This window comes from Lithobates pipiens, unplaced genomic scaffold (assembly GCF_037356315.1).
Source record: "Lithobates pipiens isolate NorthernLeopardFrog02 unplaced genomic scaffold, aLitPip1_a1.2 Scaffold_22, whole genome shotgun sequence".
NCBI classification, from domain to species: domain Eukaryota; kingdom Metazoa; phylum Chordata; class Amphibia; order Anura; family Ranidae; genus Lithobates; species Lithobates pipiens.
In genome coordinates, this window is record NW_027507784.1 from 153,617,439 (window position 1) to 153,638,756 (window position 21,318).

Sequence of the window (21,318 nt, forward strand, 5' to 3'; positions counted from 1 at the left end):
CAGTTTTGGTTCCATAAAGCATTGCAGATATATGTAAATGAACAATGCTTGCAAAAAATCGATATTCAAGGAAGATCAATATCCTATCAGAGGGCGCTGCGGGATTTCAGTCCAAAGTGGCATATTGTGTTTGTTTGGTGACTGTGGTCCCAACTGCCTAGAGATCATTCACAAGCTCCTCCCATGTAGTTTTGGGCTGATTCAATACTTTTCTCATGATCATCCTCACCCCATGAGGCAAAATTTTGCATGGAGCTCCAGACCGAAGGCGATTGATATTTTTTTTATATTTCTTCCATTTGGGAATAATCGCTCCAACAGTCTCCCTCCCACCAAGCTTCTTGCTAATGGTCTTACAGCCCATGCCAGCCTTGTACAAGTCTACAGGTCTGAGGCTGACCATTTTGAGACGATCAGCTTCCAGCTGATTACCTCACCCAAATTTACTGTAATCCTGGGCATTCCTTGGTTTTCTATTTACAATCTCTCCATCAACTGGGGAGCATGGACTATACATTTTGCATCCCCCCATTGCAAGGAACATTGTAAAACAAGTTCTCCACTGATCAAGGAATCAAAGGCGATGTGGTAACTACCCAGTCATATGATAAGTTGCCTCCACAATAGCATGAGTTCCAGGATGTCTGTGATAAGAATGTCGATAAATTAACGCCTCAATGCTTATATGATTATCCCATTGAGCTGCTTCCAAGGAAAGAAATGCCCTTTGGCCGCCTATTCAATCTGTCAGAACCTGAATTAAAGGTGCTCAGGGATTGGCTTGATATGAATTTAGAGAAGGGCTTTATCAGACACTTAACATCTCCTACAGAAGCAGCACTTTTCTTTGTTAAAAAGAAAGACTCCACCTTGCATCAGGGGCATCGATTACAGGGATTTGAGTAAAATCACTATTAAAAACCATTTATCCATTCTCCTTGATCTCTGAAATATTGGAAAGGCTCCTTTCTTCCAAAATCTTTACAAACCTAGACTTAAGGCGCACATATAACCTTGTCAGCATTCGTCAAGGAGATCAGTGGAACGTGCCTTTACCAGATATGGGCATTTTGAGTTCTTGGTTATGCCCTATGGCCTTTGCAACATTTCAACACTTCATCAATGATATGTAGCAGTAAAAAAATTTGGCCCAAATTGATGAAGAAAAATTCTTAATTAGCAAAATTTTATAACAGAAACAAAGAAAAATTATTATTATTTTTTACAGAATTTTCAGTCTTTTTTCATTTATAGCACAAAAAATAAAACAGCAGTGATTAAATGCCACCAAAAGAAAGCTCTATTTGTGTGAAAAAAAGGAAAAGCATTTAATATGGGTACAGTGTTACATGACTGAGTAATTGTCATCCAAGTGTGAGAGCGCTGAAAGCTGAAAATTGGTCTGGTTGGGAAGGGAGTGCCCAGTTGTCAAGTGGTTAAAGCAGGTGTTATTCCAGTTTGGTTTCAAACGTGGAAATATGCCTAAAGGCTGTGTACACTTTGATTGCCCAGTTCTATTTAAGGGAATTATAAATAACACTATTTTGCTTTAGATTACAAGGGCAAGTCTATAAATAAGATTGGGTCTTGAAAAAAACATGAATGGCTTATTCTTTACAAAAGACTGAGTGAACATTTTTCTTTGGTAAGAAAACATATTCTTTAGTAAACTATCCTCGAAGTGTCTTAACTTCACCAGTTTTATGATAGATCAGCATAATAACCCAAAGAATAATGTCACCACTAATATTCAAAACTAACCTTAGGTAATTATTTTGTCCATAGTTTAGATAGCAGATTTAAAATATACTTTGTTATTATAACAGGTTGCTGTTTTAAAATTGCCTACTATTTGCTCTATTTCCACCTTCTATCACATGCAATCTCTGTATACCCAGGAAATGTGCTGATGAGTTTTCATTCCAGTGGATGGATTAATCGCTTTCAATAACAGGAAGGCAAATTCAGCAAATTACAAAGTACTTCAACAGTGTGATTAAAGAATGATGCAAAAAAGAACAAAGCATGTCTATACTCATTAGTCTGTGGTTCCAAATAAAATAAAAAAAACATTGTAATAAGATAATAAAATAGACAGGGTGTGGATTTTCCAGAGTATTTAAAGGGCATGAAATTATTTTTTCAGTGGCTCCTGCAGTATTCATTGTTCAGTTGGTTTCAGGATGGGAAAGGTAAAACTAAGCTAGTTTATTTTTTATTTAGTATTTGTTGTTTTTATTATGATTATTATTATTGTTATTATCATTATTTAATAACAGTTGTACAGAAATAACCTTCTGCTCTATTATATAGAATACTCACTTGTTTACTATAAAAGATATTTCAAAAAACAAAAAGGAAATAAAATGCTATAAAATATATAACTTCAAATAAAAAATATTTTCAATAACTTCTTTATGCATAAATATTTCAGTAAACTACTTAAAACCATTATCTTATCAACAATGTACAACTAACAAAATTCAAAAAAGCTTTAATGTATATATCATAATATTTAAATCATAATTCTACCTTTAACCTGTTTGTTACCCATTCAGAAGCCATTGATGCTTGAATATCCAGGCCAAAATTAGCAGCTCCAGTATGCATTAATTAATTTGAGATTTAAAACTTAGTGACAAATGTTTAAACAATTTGTATTATTGCACCAAAATATGTTGCCTTAGTTAATTTGAGAGCCAGGAACCCCAAAAATTAACATATTTGTGCATGGTTGGGTAATAATATGTGCATTGTAGTTTTTACTGTTATAGTAGTATGCTATTTCTCATAGCAATGCTCTGAATACAATGGTTTCAACTCACAAAAAAATATAAAAACTCAAAACTAAAATTAAAACCATTCCAGCTATGAAAGAAACAAGCACCAATTATTTTTAAATGAATGCTTAGAAATGAATGAAACATACGTTTTGGAAAGAAATGTTAAGTGGACTATAAAACAAAGTGGTTTTATCCTTTTTGCCTCCTTTCTGATTTAAAGCATTTGCAAAGGCAATTTTTTTATTAAAATAGCAAACATTATTATTACCTGCTCTATGCAATGTTTTTTTATTACCTTCTCTATGCACTCTTGGCTGATCCCTTTCTTGAAATGCCACCATTGGAAGCTATTTCTCATGGTGGTATGCCAAAAAGAGGAGGCAGTTGAGAGGACGATACAAACGCTGGTACATTTTTTACCTTAAAACAGGGAATGCATTGGGGGAAAAAAGGTCCAGACTTTAGAACTACTTTAACCTAGCACACCCTCACCCCAAATGCATAGGTAGCTTGATCTGATACACACCACAAGTCCCATGTTTCTTGGCTGCATCTGGCCAGTAGCTCTTAATAGACTTTTGTGGAGGCTTTGAGATATTTGAGCGAGTACCCCATGGATTTCTATGGTAAACTGTTGCAAAGGATTGGACAGAAAAATGACTGGATGTAAACAAACACCACTATGAAATCAAGGTAAGTATGCATTCAGGGAGGGTGGGCTATGTTATGTCAGGGAAAAAAAGGTGCCGATTTATGTTGGATTATAATAGACAGTAAACTTTTTGTGGTACTTTTTTTTTTTTAACTAATGCTGTGTATTTCTTTCACAGTGTTGCCCTAGATATTATGCAATATGGTAAATAGCCTACAACTTGTATTAAATGAAGTGTCTTGAGTATATGCATAGGTTACCACTACCTAGGAATGTTAATGGGCATGTGAAAGGATCATATTTTGCCTTTCAAGAAGCTGAAATGTGACTTCAGAGTTTTAGCTGTGATATTTGAGGATAAATTCCTTCCTTCCCAGTACCTGCAGCTAGAGAGGCCAGTAAGAATTGTTGATCTTTTACTGTTTGTTAAGAATATGTAAATATTTTTTATGCCCATAGTCTGGGTAAAGGTGCACTTTAAGCAAAGGAATATTTGCATGATTTGATCATATGAATAACTAAAGTATCACCTGTGACCAGGGACGTGCAGTCAGCAGAAGCAGTGAGGCAGAGCCTCTCCTGCGATGAACATAAAAAAAATGATCGACTTCAAGGGTCGTAGCTCGGCGACCTGGGGTCACAGAGACCCCAAATTTGGGGGGTAGGTATCTAAATTCCTACCCCACCACTGGTCTTCAAACATTGGGGCTCTTATTACCTATGATTCCAGACATACGGGGTTCCTTGTGCAACCTGTCAGAAGCTACATACAGAGTGGCTAGTGTAAATACAAGCTGGCACACTCTGTTTGCATAAGACTGAGAGGATGTGCTCACAGTGCCTCTCCTCGCTTCTTGTCAGAGGCACTGAGCTCAATCGACAGCTTGGAGTCTTGGACCAATGGTAAAGTACTATTGGCCCCAGCTGTCCAATAAAAATGTTGCATTGGAGGTACGCCTCTCACTGCAGTGTCATAGAAGGGGGCATGTGTCTAAAAGACAAATACTTCCAACTGAGGTCTGTTTATATTGTTTTAGCAGACACCCTGGGGAATAAAATGGCAGTCATTGCAACTTTTTATGTGACACAGTATTTGCGCAGTAATTTTTTAAATGTATTTTTTTTTTTTTAAGAAACTGTTTCATGAATATATTTTTTTTTTAAATACTAAAGTTAGCGCAATTTTATATAATGTGAAAGATGATGTTACGCCGAGTAAATAGATACCCAACATGTCACTCTTTAAATTTGCGCACACTTGAATGACACCAAACTTCAGCACTAAAGAATCTCCAAAGACAACGCTTTAAAACATTTTTACAGGTTACATGTTTAGAGTTATAGAGGAGGTCTGGTGCTAGAATCATTGCTCTCACTCTAACGTTCGCAGCGTATGTAACCTGTGTGTATTTGGCGCTGATACTAGCCAGTGCATCACCAGCCACTGACCTAACTGCATGTCCCTGCCTGTGACAGTTGGTAGGGCAATATTTATTTCCTGACATATAACTAGCATTTCCAAACATCAGGAAGAATATAAGCATTTTGTTGTATGTCTCAGTAAAGGATAAAAATTTTATTGATTCCAAGCAATTTTATACCAGTGCTGGAAAATCCCTCAATACCTATAACTCTTTATGAAGATTTTGAATTACCAGCCCTTATGGCTGTATTTGGCTAAAAGAACAATAGGTCCTGGAGTGTAAGCAGTGAAACCTATTTTTGATTTTCCTATTGTTTCTGGTTTCCACTGTGCAAATGCAGAATAATGTGATATATTATTCATCATATTTCATCATATGAATAACTCAAGTATCACCTGTGACCAGGGATATGCAGTCTGTATTCACAAAACAATTTTGTGCCAATCTGAATTAGAGCTGAATGAGAATATGACTTCAGGTGCGTGTGGGTCTTTGTGTTTCTGCTGCTTGGAGATTAAGTCTAAGGCCGCGTACACACGCGGGGACTGTTCGCTCAACTTTGTCCGCTGAACAGTGTTTCAGTGGACAGTCCGCTCGTGTGTGGGCTTCAGCGGACAGTTTCAGCGGACAGTTTGACGAACAAAGTTTTTCGGAAATCCCGAAAAACTGTCCGCTGAAACTTGGTTTGAGCGGACAGTCCCCGCGTGTGTAGGCTTGTTCGTCAAACTAAGTTCCGCGCATGCTCAGAAAGAATTTATACGCCGAAGGTTGCATTGCAGTGTATAGGACGTCGTTTTCTAGTCCCGTCGTACGTGCCGTTCACGTCATCGCGCACGGTTTCAGCGGACTGTTCGTTCGTCGTGTGTGGGCAAGTCCGTCCATGCTAATTTTGAGCGGACTGTCCGCTGAAACTGTTTGACGAACAAAGTTGAGCGAACAGTCCCCGCGTGTGTACGTGGCCTTAGACAAATGAATATAAAGATATATGCTGTGAGAAGTTGCAATAAAGCTGGACATACAGGAATCAAAATTTGGCAATTTCAGCAGGGACTGGGTGAATTTTGATCCACATATGGGCAGACTGATTGTACCCAAGTTAATCGACTTGGGTACAACCAACCTGTCTGATTTTTCTTCAAGCGATTACTGACAGTGGCTATAGCTGCTAGCAGTAATCATTGTATTCTGCCTCCGTGGAAGGCTCCCCACTCCCCCCTGCTGGCAGAATACAATAGCATAGTGGGAGGCATTCCCCCATCAACACTGAATGTGTTGATGGGGGGATCGAGTGACTTTTCCCAATGCTGCAAGGGAAGAAAATCCAGTAATCTAAAGGCTGCTTATGGTGGATATGTGGTAAGCATCAGTAATTCTAGAATACATATAAATTATACTGTGCATATAATAAATACATGTATTGTTTGTTTTCTGGAAGATAATCTTTTTCGAGGACAAAGACTTCCAAGGGCGCTCCTATGAATGTAGCTCAGACTCTTCTGATCTGCATCAACATGTAGGCCAATGTAATTCCATCCGTGTGGAGAATGGATGCTGGATGATCTATGAGTGCCCCAACTACATGGGGTATCAGTATTACCTGAAGATGGGAGAGTATCCTGAGTACCAGAGATGGATGGGATTCAATAACTGCGTCAGATCATGTCGCATGATTCAGCCAGTAAGTAGTACAAGCAGCGGATTGCCTTAATTTTTAATTCTCCACAAATGGTAATACCAAAACTGGAAGAAAAATAAATACATGTGTAGCTCATTTCTGTAATGCATGCACATTTGTCTGTTTTTCCCTTTGAAGACCCTGTAAATACAGAAATATTTCTCTCCCAGAAATGCATTAAGCTCTTAATACACATAACATTTTTGTGGACTGAGTGCTGTCAGCCTTGCCCAATTTCCTTTTGGGAAACAACTCAATCCATCCAATTGTCTTCATCTCCCTAGCACAAGCACTGATTGGCATATAATCGTCAACACCATGCCAAAATAACCCTAGGATGACAGGAGATAAGCTACAGGCATCCCCTACTTGATAGCATCTGTGTTTATATATCTACCATAAGATACCGATCAAGCATTGCGTTTGTCAAAGATAACCACAGTAAATACCTCTGTTGTCTAAAAGATTAAAAAGAATGCAGCCTATCTCTAGTCACATAATGCACAGCTGGTGCAATGGTTTTGCAAGGAGTGGCCCCAAACCTCCTCTTATGGGGACCCTAGCCAGCACTCTTGGCTCCTTCTCTTCTCTGTGTGCTCCCATCTGCTTGCCAAGGATTCACATGCACAGGCTTGATCATGAGCCGGGTTGTGCACAACACAGTGCAGCTCAACCCTGCCCCCCCCCCTCCACCACTCCCTCCTCACAGGATGTGGCTGACAGCAGCAGGAGCCCATGGCTCCCTCTGCTCCCAGTGTAGCCTATGAGAACAAGAAAGGGGGAGAGAAGATCTGCAGCCAGGCACATTGCTGGATCGAGAGAGGACTCAGGTAGATGTTGATGGGAGGGTAGGGATGGGCTGGGGGGCATTGGTATTGGAAGACTTTTTACCTTAATGCAGGGAATGCATTACGGTTAAAACAAATCTGTTGATTTTATAACCACTTTAAACAAGCTATAAATACATGGTCAAAGTTGTGTGTAAAAGAATTTGGAGCATATCAGAAATGATGATAGAGGAACATTTAGACCCCTTTCACATTGAGGCGCTTTACAGCTAACTAACTAAAAATAAATAAAAACTAACTGTAAAGCACCTCTCCTGTCACTCTAATGTGAGAGCTTGAGGACTTTCACACTGGAGCGGTGCGCTGGCAGGACGTCAAAAAAAGTCCTGCTAGCAGCTTCTTTGAGGCGCTTTAGGAGCAGTGTATACACCGCTCCTAAAGCGCCCTTGCCCATTGAAATCAATAGGCAGTGCCGCCGAATTGCCGGCAAAGCACCGCTGCAACAATGCTTTGCTGGCACTTTTAACCCTTTTTCGGTCGCTACTGGGGGTTAAAAGTTCCCTGCTAGCATCCGAAAAGCGCCGCTAAAACAATGGTAAAGCGCTATTAAAAATATCAGCGCTTTACCGCCGACGCCCGGGCACTGTGAGTGTGAAAGTGCCTTTAAATATAGGTATTTTCTTACGCACACTTGACTTTCAGTTTAGTAATTCCAATGAGATACTTTAAAGCCATGATGGAACAAATTTCTTCCAGCTTCTCCACAAGCACCATTTGAGGAGGAAAGAAGAATGCCCTTAACTTATCCACCAATAAAGTTAAAATTGAAACATGGAATTTTTTTTGTACTAATACTTACCTAGTATTAATAATAATAATAATCCTCCTAGGTAATACTTACCTAGGAGGATGCAGCATCAGTCCCGATGATGCATCTGTCCCCCGCTAGCTCTAAGGTTGAGAACTGAGCGATCAAACACTGCTGATTTCAGAGCTCCATGAGCAAAGAGCTGATGACTATCACGCTCACTGATATATTGGGCTGTGGAGGGGTGGGAGTGGCTGGCTTGGGCTCTCATTGGCTGGCTGAGAGGCTGAGCCGGGTTAACAGTCCAGGCATGTGGGTGGATCCTTACCATATTGTCACAATCTTTCCTGAGCCTGGGCCAGCTCTGTGTTATCAGCCGACAGCAGGCTTCAGCCCGCCTTCTGCTGAAAAGGGGTCACAGGAGTGCAGAACGATCGCACTCCTGTGATCCATAGGAGAAGTACAGCCAAACAAGCTTTGGCTGTACTTCTCCTTTAAACTTCCAAGTTTCTAATTTTTTTGTATGTCTATACTTCGTTTTGACCCAGCTGTAAAAAGAGCTGAAGGGACATGCAAGAGTAAGCAGTAGTAAGAGGAGTATCATGGAAATCACTACAACAGTTTTTTTTTTCTGATGATCAATATTTCTGCCCTCTTTACAGCATAAAGGTTCCCAGCAAATAAAGATCTTTGAGAAAGAGGATTTTAAAGGTCAGATGAAGGAATTCTCCAGCGATTGTTCCAATGTCCAAGAACAATTCCAGTACAATAACATCCACTCTTGCAACATCCTTCAGGGGAACTGGATCTTCTATGAGGAGCCCAACTACAAAGGAAGACAGTATCTCTTAAGACCTGGAGAGTACAGGAGATTCGGTGACTGGGGTGCTGTGAATGGCAAAGTTGGCTCATTCAGACCCATCCTGGATAACTATTAACATCACAATAAATACTGAAATAAATATATTATTTAAACACAATATTACTTCTCAATTTGAATTTTATTAAAATTTTAGGATCAACAGGATAATGGAAAAACAAGGCTCCCTAAACAAGCCTGATTATTTAAAGTGAAGTGGAGTGAAAGGTAAAGTGAATGTACTAAAGACAAATCTTGTTTTAATTTTGAATAGAACAAGGGAGTTTTTTTTATTTGCCATCTATGTCCCATTAGGAAGATTTCTCTTCACTTTCTGCCCCATAGTTAAGACAGGAAGTGAGGGAATTCCTGGTTGTCTCCAGGGTCACCAAAACTAGTGTCCCAATTGGAAGATTTACCCTCTATGCATATTCTGGTGACAAGCCAACATTTGGGGATTTTTCACGATCACTCTCAGTAATAATAGTAAACTTGACAAATTGAGTAGGGGGCTCTCCTTAACAGGGGTACGGATAGCAATTAAAACCTGACAGGTGTTCAAATTCCTCTCCACTCTATCCAAAAGTAAAATTGCTTTAATTATACAGCAGATGAAAAAAAAAGGGGAAACAGTGTAATAAAAAAAAGAAAAAGGGAAGGACATCAATACAGATCTTTAACACTGGCTTTAGAGTATACTTAAAGTGATTCTAAAGGTAGAAGGTTTTTTTTTTACTTTAACTACTTGCCTACTGGGCACTTAAACCCACCCCCCCCCCCCTCCTGCCCAGACCAATTTTCAGCTTTTGGTGCTCTCACACTTTGAATGACAATCACTCAGTCACGTAAAACTGTACCCAAATGATTTTTTGTCCTTTTTTTCATACAAATAGAGATTTCTTTTGGTGGTATTTAAAGACCTCTGTGTTTTTTCTTTTTTTGCGCTATAAATGAAAAAAGTCCGAAAATTTTGAAAAAAAACTAAATTTTCTTAGTTTCTGTGATAAAATTTTGCAAATTATAAATTTTTCTTCATAAATACTGCTACATATCTTTGGTAAAAAATAACCCAAATTAGTGGATTTTATTTGGTCTTTGTGAAAGTTAGAGAGTCTACAAGCTGTGGTGAAAATCATAAAGAATCAATCACACCTGATGTGGCACTGATGACAGGTGGCACTAATACGTGGTACTGATGACAGATGGCACTAATATGTGGCACTGATGACACGTGGCACTGATGTGGCACTGATGACAGATGGCACTGATACGTGGCACTGATGACACGTGACACTGACAGGTGGCACTGATGACAGATGGCACTGACAGGTGGCACTGGGGACAGATGGCACCGACAGGTGGCACTGGGGACAGATGGCACCGATAGGTGGCACTGGGAACAGGTGGCACTGATAGGTTCTGTGGGCACTGTGTTTTATATAGTGTTCACTCACGCTGCAGCACAGGTCACTCTCCCTCCTCACACGCGGTCTCTGTTTGAGGAGGGAGAGCCGGCAATGAGAGATGGTCTCATATGTTTACATTTTAGATGAAAAAATGGGGGAAAGGCAAGCTTGGGACTTTAAATGAAATGTGAGGAAAGGTTCACGGCCCCATCCCTAGTACGTGTATTAAAGGAGGGGAGGTCGGGACTTTAGATGAGGCGTGCATGGTGGAACCAATCAAATTCACAAAAGTCCAAACATATGTATGTTTATTTATACTAATGATCATCATAGCATAGAAAACATTACATAGAAAACATTACAGCACACATAACATTGTAAACAATTATCGCTTCAGATCTATACTGAACAACATATGATAAAATGGCATGAACAGATAAAGTAGGAGCAATACATCCTAATCCTCCATATACCAGAGTGCATCATTGCAGATTAAAAAATACAAAATAGAGTCATCTAAAAACAATAAATGTGTCATGGATGCAACGAGGTAGGCTCTACGCCTTTCATGGACTTCCATCCATTTGTCAGGAGCCAAATGCATCCATGTTCTATAGAAAAAATATAAATATAAATATAATCTGATTAATATATCCTTATGGGGAAGGACCAAAAATAAAAAAATCATAAATGGCCATGGCAAATTGTACTCACATGAAGCCGTAGCTGGAACCGTATAAGACCACATGCCGGGGGTCAAACAATGAGCCCTGCCGGGAAGCTGAGAGGGAGAGGCAGCCGGAAATCAGGGAAACACACTCCATCCCCCATATGTAACTGGGACTTCTAGGGTGTACATAGTAGAGAATGGTATATATCCATGGCACTCTAAGTCAAAGAAATAATCTAAAGCCAGACAGTGCCCATGATCTTAGTGGAGAAGTAATTACCAAGTATTTACCTTAAATTATCCAAATTGGGTAGAAAGCCATATGGAAAAGGACAGGAATCTCCAAGTTCAACCATTATACTGACACAGTGGTAAGAGGATGATGGAAGGGGAAAAGGAATGTGGACCCATCAAAACCAGACTGTCCCCCTTCAGCGTCACACAAATGCGGCACAAAAAGGAAAGGCATCCAGGGAGAATGCGGAGTAACTCCCCACGTGTCAACCGCGATGATAAGCCAGATGCGCGTGTGACCGATGCTCGGTGGGGATACCCGCCCAATCCCCCACACCCAATAGGTGGGGAGAGAGGGGAAGAGGGAGGGACCACAGTGCGCATCGCAACTCCCGGGCGTCAGACACACATCAACCCACCGGCCGCAGATTAAACAGGTACAGCCAAGCTGCAGTGATACAAATGAAATAAATAACATAAATAACAATGATGCGATTCAAAGTATAAGCATATGTTTACATTTGAGATCATCTCTCATTGGACATGCCGATCGAGTGCTAAATGGCTGCTGTGATTGGCCATTTAGCACGATCTGTGATTGGCTGTGTCATAGCTAGCACATATTTTTGCTGATGCGAGCCCGTGGCGGCACGTGGGGAACAAGTAAACAGGAGGACGTCCAGGGACGCCCTCCCGGCAATTGAGCGCTGCACTGTAGCCATTTTTCTGGGTTAAGTGTTACCTAGATAGTGATTCTAACTGTTAGGGGCCATGGCTACGTGTGGCACATCACTGATCATAGCTCCTGATCACATGAAGCTATGATCAGTGATAGTGTCACGAGGCAGAACAGGGAGATGCTTGCTTACATTAGCATCTTCCCGTTCTTCAGCTCTGTGAGATGATCGCGGGTATCCCAGTGGACATTGAGTCTGCGGAACCCGCAATCCTACTCACAGAGCTCCCGGCAGGGTCACGCGCACACCACCGGCAGCACGCATGCGACCACAGGGGCGACAAATTCAAAGGGACGTACCTGTACGCCCATTTGCCCAGCTGTGCCACTCTGCCAACGTAAATGTACATGGGGCAGTTGGCAAGTGGTTAATTATTGCTGGGATTTTTATTTTTCAAAAGCAAAAAAAGACAGAAAATTTTGAAAAAAAAGTTTTGTAAATAAGTACATTTTGTAAATAAGTAATTTTTCTCCTTCACTGATATGCACTGATGAGGTGTCACTGATGGGGTGGAACCTATGGCCACTGGCACTGATGAGGCAGCACTTATGGGCACTGATGAGGCAGCACTTATGGGCACTGATAAGGAGGCATTACTATTCTGCACTTATGGGCACTGATAGGTGGCACTGATAGGTGGCACTGATGGGTGGCACCAGTGAGGACTGATAGGTGACACTGACAAGCACTAATAGCTGGCACTCATAGGCGGCATGGATAGGCGGCACCGATGGGCATCACTGATGGGTGGAACTGATGGTCATTGATGGGCTGCATTAATGCGCAGCACTGATAGGTAGCACTGATGGTCACTGAGAGCCAGCACTGACTGGCATCACTAATGGGCACTGGTTGCTGGCACTGGTGGGCACTGATTGCCAGCACTGGTGGGCACTGATTAGTGGTATTTCTGGAACTCTAATGTGATCAGGGCACTGATTATTAGTGCCCTGATTACATCTCTTACTGTCCCCTGTGAGGAGATGCTGCTGATCGGCTCTCCTCGCCACACACTCTGTCAGTGTGAGGCGATGAGTGCCGATTACCGGCACTTCCTTGTTTACATGTGACCGGCTGGGATTGAACATAGCCGACCACATGGTTAAAGAGCCGCACAAGCGGCTCTTTACAGAGATCGGGGTCGCCCCATGTCCTAGCAACATGGCGCAACCGTGATCACTGTGCTGGGTGCGTGGGAGCAGCCCTTCGGGTGCGCCGTCATATGATGTCCACCCAGAACGAGAGCCGCACCGTCCCTCCATTTGACGGTGGGCAGGCATCAAGTGATTAAACGGTGGTACTTGGTCACCCTGCCACAATAGTTACTGCACATAGTTTGGTTGAAAAAATACACAAGTGTTAACAAAGAGAAAAATCTCCATTATATTTCTCTCCGGATTCCACATTCTTTTTTAGCAGGGGCATCTTTTCTCATTAAAATATTCACAGAGCAGGATAAAGACCCTTTCTGGCCCATGTTGTTGAGTCTCATTTTCTTCCCATCTGTCTCTTGTGACAGAGTGCGTGTTATTTATACTGTATATCATATCAGTACCAATATAGCCACTCTTGCAGACTCTCAGTGTAGCTGTCTGTGTGTACCTCCTTTATGGGCAGACAGTTATTGAAGTCCATTAACCACTTGCTTACTGGGCACTTATCCCTTCCTGCCCAGGCCAATTTTCAGCTTTCAGCACTGTCACACTTTGAATGACAATCGTGCAGTCATGCAACACTGTGTGCCCATATGAAATGTTTATAATTTTTTCACACAAAAAGAGCCACTGGGTTTTTTATTTTTTTCTAAACAAAAAAATAAAATTTTTGGGGGGTGTGGCTACCACACGGCTGAATGGAGGCTTGAGCCTGTAGCTCCTCCACATAGCCGGGGATAAGCACGGACAGAGGCGGTGGATCGTTGCACAAACGGCATCTCCTGCATCCGCCTGTAGCAGGGAATGGTCCGGGATGGGAAGGGGGAAGCGAGACACGGCCAGAGCGGGGAAGCTCCCTCATTTCTTCCTCCCCCCCGCCGCCATACACACGGCCAAGATGCTCCTCGCCGGGTAACTCCAGCGCATCGTCCCCAATGCATCCCAGCTCTGGATCTGTGGGGAAGTCCCCATGCACACAGCCTGGGACTCTAGACCCCTCAACACCGCTGTTACAGAGCCCAGCCAAGAGCAAACCCAGGCTGTCAGAAGACTCCACGCACACAGAGGTAAGCCCTGGACGCAGCTCTGTATTAACCCCTGCCGACCTGCCTGACAAATTCCATACCTTCCCTGCTTCAAACCAGCCTGTCTCAGAAACTGTATTGAAAGACATGCTTTCTTCCCTCCGAGCCTCTCTTAACACTGACATTCTACAACGTGTGGCTAAGGTTCAAGCAGATGTGACTGACCTAGGAAACAGGGTTGATCATATTGAGAGTAAAATGGGTGAATTTGCCTCCTCGCATAATATGCTCATTGACGCCCACAATGAACGAGATGACCAAATAGAGTTGCTTACTGCTAAAATCGCAGACCTCGAGGACCGTTCTAGGTGTAACAACCTAAAGATCAGAGGTGTCCCTGAGTCAGTCCCAGTGAGCCAACTAAACCAATATGCCTGCGACTTGATTCGCACAGCTATCCCTAATGTTTCCGACACGGAGCTAGTTATTGACAGGATTCATAGACTGCCTAAGCCTTCCTTTATTCATGATGATGTCCCTAGGGACGTAATAATGAGAGTCCATTTCTTTCATATAAAGGAGCAGCTTATGGCGTGCTTCCATAAAAAATAGCAACTACCTGAGCGATTTTCCCGTCTCCAACTGTTTGCTGACCTCTCTCAGTACACCCTACAAAAGAGGAAGTCACTCATCTCAATTACGAAAGCCCTGCAGAAACCATGACATTACGTATCGTTGGGGTTACCCTACCTGTCTGGTCATTTCTAGAAATAACACTACATCAGTAGTCACCACCCTGGAAGAAGGGCTTGCACTCCTCCGACAGTGGGACATTCTCCCTGAACAGCTACCAACTCCCCGACAACAACATTCTAAATCGCATGGCCTCTCCCATAAGAGGAAACCCCAAATTCATTGGAGTGACGCCGACTCTGGATCACCACTGTGAATAATTTTTTTCGCAATGCTCCCCGGCTCATTGGAGCTTCTCCACGTGAAGCCCCCTCTGGGATCTTGTGCAGCGCATCTGCAATCAGGCCCCCTTGGGGTCGCTTCCCTCTTTTTACCACAAAGTTTTGACTTGTTTTTTTTTGTCTCTCTTTTTTTTCTCTTTCCCTCCTCTACAACTTGTTGAGCCAGATGTACGGTTTTCTTCTACCCAGTACATCCAACACTTCTCCAGACATGGAAAGGAACAACAGCACCTACATCGTGAATAGGCCTCAGAATCTACCGAACTGCGTCTCTCTAAGTTTGAAATGCAACAACCATAAGGTACTCCTCCTTTCTTTATGCCTCTTATTGTAACATCCTTTAACCTCCCTGGTGGTATGATTAGTTCTGGTTTTAGGTGCTGAAAGCGGTACAATTATTTTGCATGGAAATTTGGCGTTTTATATTGTAGTCCTGTAATTCTTAGGAATAACTCTCTTAAATCTGTTCAAACCAGAGTCTAGCAGACATCCCGGGTATGATAAAGTTTATAATATAATAAATAATAATAAAAAATATTCAATAATGTAATCAAATCCAAAAACACTGAAATTGGCTCATTTGCAGAATTGTCGCTGTCATTAGATTTAGTGTTTGATGACGAATTTCCCCACAAATCGCTATCGCTCAATTCTGCAAGTGATTATAATTTATTATCGCTGTTTTCTAGTTCTAAAATCACTTTTGACATAAAGGGACACTTTTTGGTTGCTATGGGCAATCTCCAAATTCCAGGCAGAAAAAACAGTATTTATAATATAAAAGTGCATGCAGGGCACTGCACAGACCACTAGGGACAAAGGGGGTGTGCAATTTTTTTATACAGTACTGTAATCTGTAAGATTACAGTACTGTGCGTGTTTTGTGTGTTTTTACTTTTTTGAATTTGGTGCCGATCTCCGCCCCCGTGCGCCGTAACGTCGCAGGGAACGGAGCTCGGCGGCATTCGGGCGCTGTGTGAATCGAGCGGAGGACAGCTCGATCACACAGCGTGGAGGACATCGCTGGATCCAGGGGACAAGGTAAGTAACTTCTCCCTATGTCCTCCCTGTATACAGCGATGCGATCCCAAGTCTGGCTCGGGGTTACAGCTTATGGTACTGAAATCCCAACCGTAGCCAGACTCGGGATTACCGCTCCCGTGCGCCATAACATCGTAGGGAACGGAGCTCGGCGGCATTTGGGCACTGTGTGAATCGAACGGAGGACAGCTCGATCACACAGCGCGGAGGACATCGCTGGATCCAGGGGACAAGGTAAGTAACTTCTCCGTGTGTCCTCCCTGTATACAGCCATGCAATCCCGAGTCTGGCTCGGGGTTACCGCTTATGGTACTGAAATCCCAACCGGAGCCAGACTCGGGATTACCGCTAGGGAGGTTAATGTCAGAGGTCTCAACCACCCTGCTAAACGTGCTTCCCTTTGGAAAGAAGCCCTCAAGTTGGGGAGCGACTTAACCGGTTCCCGACCAGCGCACACCGTTGTACGTCGGCAGAATGGCACGGGCAGGCATATTGGCGTACAGGTACGTCCAATCTTTAATGCCGCCCTGCCATAGCGAGCGCACTCGTGTGCTGATTAGGACCCCCGTGAGTCTGGTCGCTGGTCCTGCGGACTTGATCGCCGTGGGCATACCCGCGATCGTCTCACGGGGCAGCTGAACGAGGAAATGCCGTTGTAAACAGAATTTCCCCGTTCTGCCTAGCAACTAGTGACGCTGATCTCTGCTCCATGTGATTGAAGCAGAGATCAGTGTTCACTAAATTAAAGCCCAGCCCCCCACAGTTAGTAACACACCCCTAGGAACACTTAACCCCTACACTGCCACCCACTGGTTAACCCCTTCACTGCCAGTGTCATTTACACAGGAATCACTGCTTTATATAGCAGTGATTACTGTATAAATGACAATGGTCCCAAAAATGTGTCAAAAATGTCCGATGTGTCCGCCATAATGTCACAGTCACAATAAAAATCACTGATCGCCGCCATTACTAGTAAAAAAAAAATATTAATAAAAATGCCATAAAACTATCCCCTATTTTGTAATCGCTATAACATTTGCGCAAACCAATCAATAATCGCTTATTGCGTTTTTTTTACCAAATATATGTAGAAGAAAACGTATCGGCCTAAACTGAGGGAAAAAAATGTTTTTTTATATATTTTTGGGGGATATTTATTATAACAAAAAGTAAAAAATAATGCATTTTTTTCAAAATTGTCGCTCTATTTTTGTTTATAGTGCAAAAATTAAAATGCAGGGGTGATCAAATACCACCAAAAGAAATCTCTATTTGTGGGAAAAAAAGGGCGTCAATTTTGTTTGGGAGCTACGTCGCATGACCGCGCAATTGTCAGTTAAAGTGACACAGTGCCGAATCGCAAACAGTGGTCTGGTCTTTGACCAGCAAACTGGTCCGGGGCTGAAGTGGTTAATATGCATCCAGGGAACGCATTTCGAATCTTCGGCTTCTCCGGTGTTCACACACAAGAAATTTCCCCATGTATTTACCGCTTCAGCATCTCGCAAGCGGAAAGGAGTCCTCATAGCGGTTAAAAACTCAGTAGCCTTCAAACTCTACAGCTCCATACAAGATCCAGATGGTAGGTTTCTGATCCTCATTTGCGATGTTAAAGAGGAAGTAAACCCTGATGAGTTTACTTCCTCTTTCATTCCCTGCAAAGGCAAAGCATAATGGACTACTATGCATCGCATAGTAGCCCATTATGTGTCACTTACCTGACACAGGAGCCAGCGAAGTCGCCGCTGTCCCCTGTAGTCCGCCGCATCCATCTTGTTGGTGGGGTCTCGCAGCTCTGCCGCTGTCATTCGGCGAAGCCACGATGACGTCACTCCTGCGCATGCGCACGGGAGCCGACACGCGCGGCAGCTCCGTCGCTGAGAATGCCGCGCACAGTGCGCCTGCGCGCCGTAGACAGCGGTGCCCGTTTTTTGGCCAAATATCTCATAAACCATATAGGTTTAGAAGATATTGCTTGGACCTACAGGTAAGCCTTAATCTAGGCTTACCTGTAGGTCAAAGTGGTTTGTAAGGGTTTACAACCACTTTAATGGCAGACTTTATACGGTAGTCAACGCTTATGCGCCAAATAGGCGCCAGTATAGCTTTGCTAAAAAACTGTTATCCAAAGTTGCTGAATGTAAGAAAGGTGCATTGATCATCTGTGGAGACTTCAACCTGACGGCTAGCCCAGATATGGATATGTCCGCTAAGCATTCACATCCGCTCAGAGTGCTCCAACCTTTATTTCATTTAGAGGATGTCTACGATGTATGGCGCTGCTAGCATGCTGAGGGGAGAGATTTTACCTTTCACTCGGCGTGACATAACTCGTATTCACGGTTGGATATGATATTGGTGGATAGGGTCTTATTACAGGCGGTGTCTTCCTCCAGTATACATGACATAATGTGGTTGGACCATGCGCCTGTCTCAATATCTATCCTGGAGGAATACACACCTAACCCTGAATACATTTGGAGACTTAATCCGCAAGTGTTTAGCTCCCCACAACAGGTGGCGACTATTGAGAAACAACTTCAAGAGTACTTCCAGCTTAACTCACAATTTATATCTGACCCGTTTGTGACATGGTGTGCCCATAAGGCCTTTATTAGGGGCATTCTTATTCAAATATGTTCACGCATGAGGAAGCAGAGGCTCCGGCTGCTTGACGAGGTGCTGGGAGAGACGAGTGATTTTAAAAGACTTTTTTTCCTGCACAAATGACACTTTGTGCAGGGACAGTTCTAAGCACCAGAAACATGCGCCCCTTCACAGGCATACTATAGATACCCCCAGATACGAAATTTAAAGGAATACTACACTTTTATTGTTTCACTTTAATCATTATTAAAATCACTGCTCCTGAAAAAACGGCCATTTTTAAAACTTTTTTTTGCATTGATCCATGTCCCTTGGGGCAGGACCCAGGTCCCCAAACACTTTTTAGGACAGTAACTTGCATATTACCCTTTAAAATGAGCACTTTAGATTTCTCCCATAGACTTGTATAGGGTGTTCCGGCTTTTCGAATTTGCTGCGAACAGCCCAAATTGTTCACTGTTCGCTGAACAGGCGAACAAGTCGAACATGAGTTCGACTCGAACTCGAAGCTCATCCCTACTGATCAGTTACATGACCTAAATGCACCAATCTCCTCTTTAGAAACTTGTAGAGCTATTAGGTCATTACCTCTAGGAAAATCTCCAGGACACGATGGTCTATCTAATGACTACTACAAATAGTTTCATGAGACATTCAGTGCGAATCTCTCTCCGGTGTTCGCGGCGGTGGCAGCCTCTGCCGCCTTTCCATCAGAGATGTTACAAGCTCGTATCGTAACCATTCCCAAACCTGATAAAGACTCGGCCTGCCCAGCTAACTACAGGCCCATATCCTTGCTGAATACAGATGTCAAACTGTATGCGAAAATTATTGCTCATAGGTTATCGCACATATTACCTACCCTTGTTAACCCGGACCAGTATTTTCAACCTGTTGATAGAACCCCTGGCGGAGGCGGAAAGGACTTCCCCCATGATTACGGGCTTCAACCTGGGCTCTGACTCCCATGTCATAAATTTATTTGCAGACGACATAATCATCTTTCTGACAGAACCAGAGACTTCCTTAGCAGCTACACATCAGCTTCTCAGTACCTTTAGTGAAGTCTCTTACTACAAAGTGAACTGTACTAAGTCGCTTATTCTCAACCTAGGAGATGACCCACATCTCTGCAAGCGTTTACAGGCATCTTATGCCTACACATGGAGCGCAGGAGAGATCCCTTACCTAGGAAAAAAACTCAGCGCTGATGTTAAACAATTAGTAGACATCAACTACTCCTCCCTAATCAATAAACTGACCAGAGAAGCTCAAAACTTTACTAAGTATGAACTATCTTGGATGGGCCGCCTTGCGCTTTTAAAATGTTTGCATTGCCCCAAATTCTGTACCTATTTAGGACATTGCCTATTCTACATAAACGTGCACATTTCATAACGCTTACTAGGTTGATGAGGGTGCGGATATGGAAAGGCATGAAACCCAGAAGTTCCCACACCCAGCTTTTGAAACATAAATTTGCAGGTGGCATGGGCATGGTCAGTCTGAGAGACTATTGGGTGGCCTCACAGTTGGCACAACTAAGATGTTGGTTACAACCAGACATAAATAATAGATGGACCAAAATTGAGCTTTCCACTGTCTCTACTCTGGCTCTAGTGAACCTACTAATAGTGGACACATGGAAGCCTGGCATATTGAATAGATCGTTTCTCACTATACAGGCCTCTCTGGAAGCCTGGAAGCGATTCATATTGACTAACTCTCCTCTATCACAGAAGACCTCCATACCAATACCAATAGAGGCCCTAGAGCTGATAATCCCCAACCTATCTCTTCAAAAATTGAAAGATCGGGGTATTTCAGTCCAGGGACAGTTGCTCCAGGACAGCTCCCCCAAAGCATTTGAATCACTTCAGGCTGACTTTGGCTTACCTAACACGGAACGCTATACATACATTCGCATTCTACATTTCATGACCTCTTTGAGCTGGCCAGAATTGTTAGTGCATGCCCCATGTTGGCAATATCTCACGAGTATAGCAAACCCCAAGTCCAAGGGAACCTCACTATTTTATAACTTCCTACAAAATAAACTTATCTTCCAAAAAGCTGCACCACATATGAAATGGGAGTCAGAGCTATGGTCCTCATTTACCAATGCCCAATGGGTTGCGGCCCTTAATTCTGTGTACCAGGCCTCTAAGTGTGCCAATCATTGAGAATTATCACACAAAATTACTTTGAGGTGGTATCTTACTCCAAATAGTATGTCTAAGTTCTTCCCGTTGCAGTCCCCACTGTGCTGGAGGGAATGCGGGGGGAGTGGGGAAGATCATGCACATTTTCTGGACTTGTAAACACCTGATGAGCTTTTGGAACAAGTTGTTCCGTGTCATCTCAGACATAACCAGTATTCTTACTCCTCCTACGGCGGCCCTGGCCATTCTCAACATTGGCATAGAACAGTTTCCACCTGATTGCCGCAGAATAGTTACCCACATCCTCCTGGCAGCT

The 21,318-nt window shown here is 42.8% G+C and overlaps 1 protein-coding gene across 1 annotated transcript; it reads left to right on the plus strand.

Moving 5' to 3' along the window:
* The first annotated feature begins 2,105 nt into the window (after positions 1 to 2,105).
* On the plus strand, positions 2,106 to 9,118 carry LOC143925457 (gamma-crystallin D-like). The gene is made up of 3 exons (XM_077449992.1): positions 2,106 to 2,192; positions 6,295 to 6,537; positions 8,793 to 9,118. Exons 1-3 carry the CDS (start codon positions 2,184 to 2,186, stop codon positions 9,066 to 9,068), a joined length of 528 nt encoding a protein of 175 aa, XP_077306118.1. The 5' UTR covers positions 2,106 to 2,183; the 3' UTR covers positions 9,069 to 9,118.
* Positions 9,119 to 21,318: the final 12,200 nt, after the last annotated feature.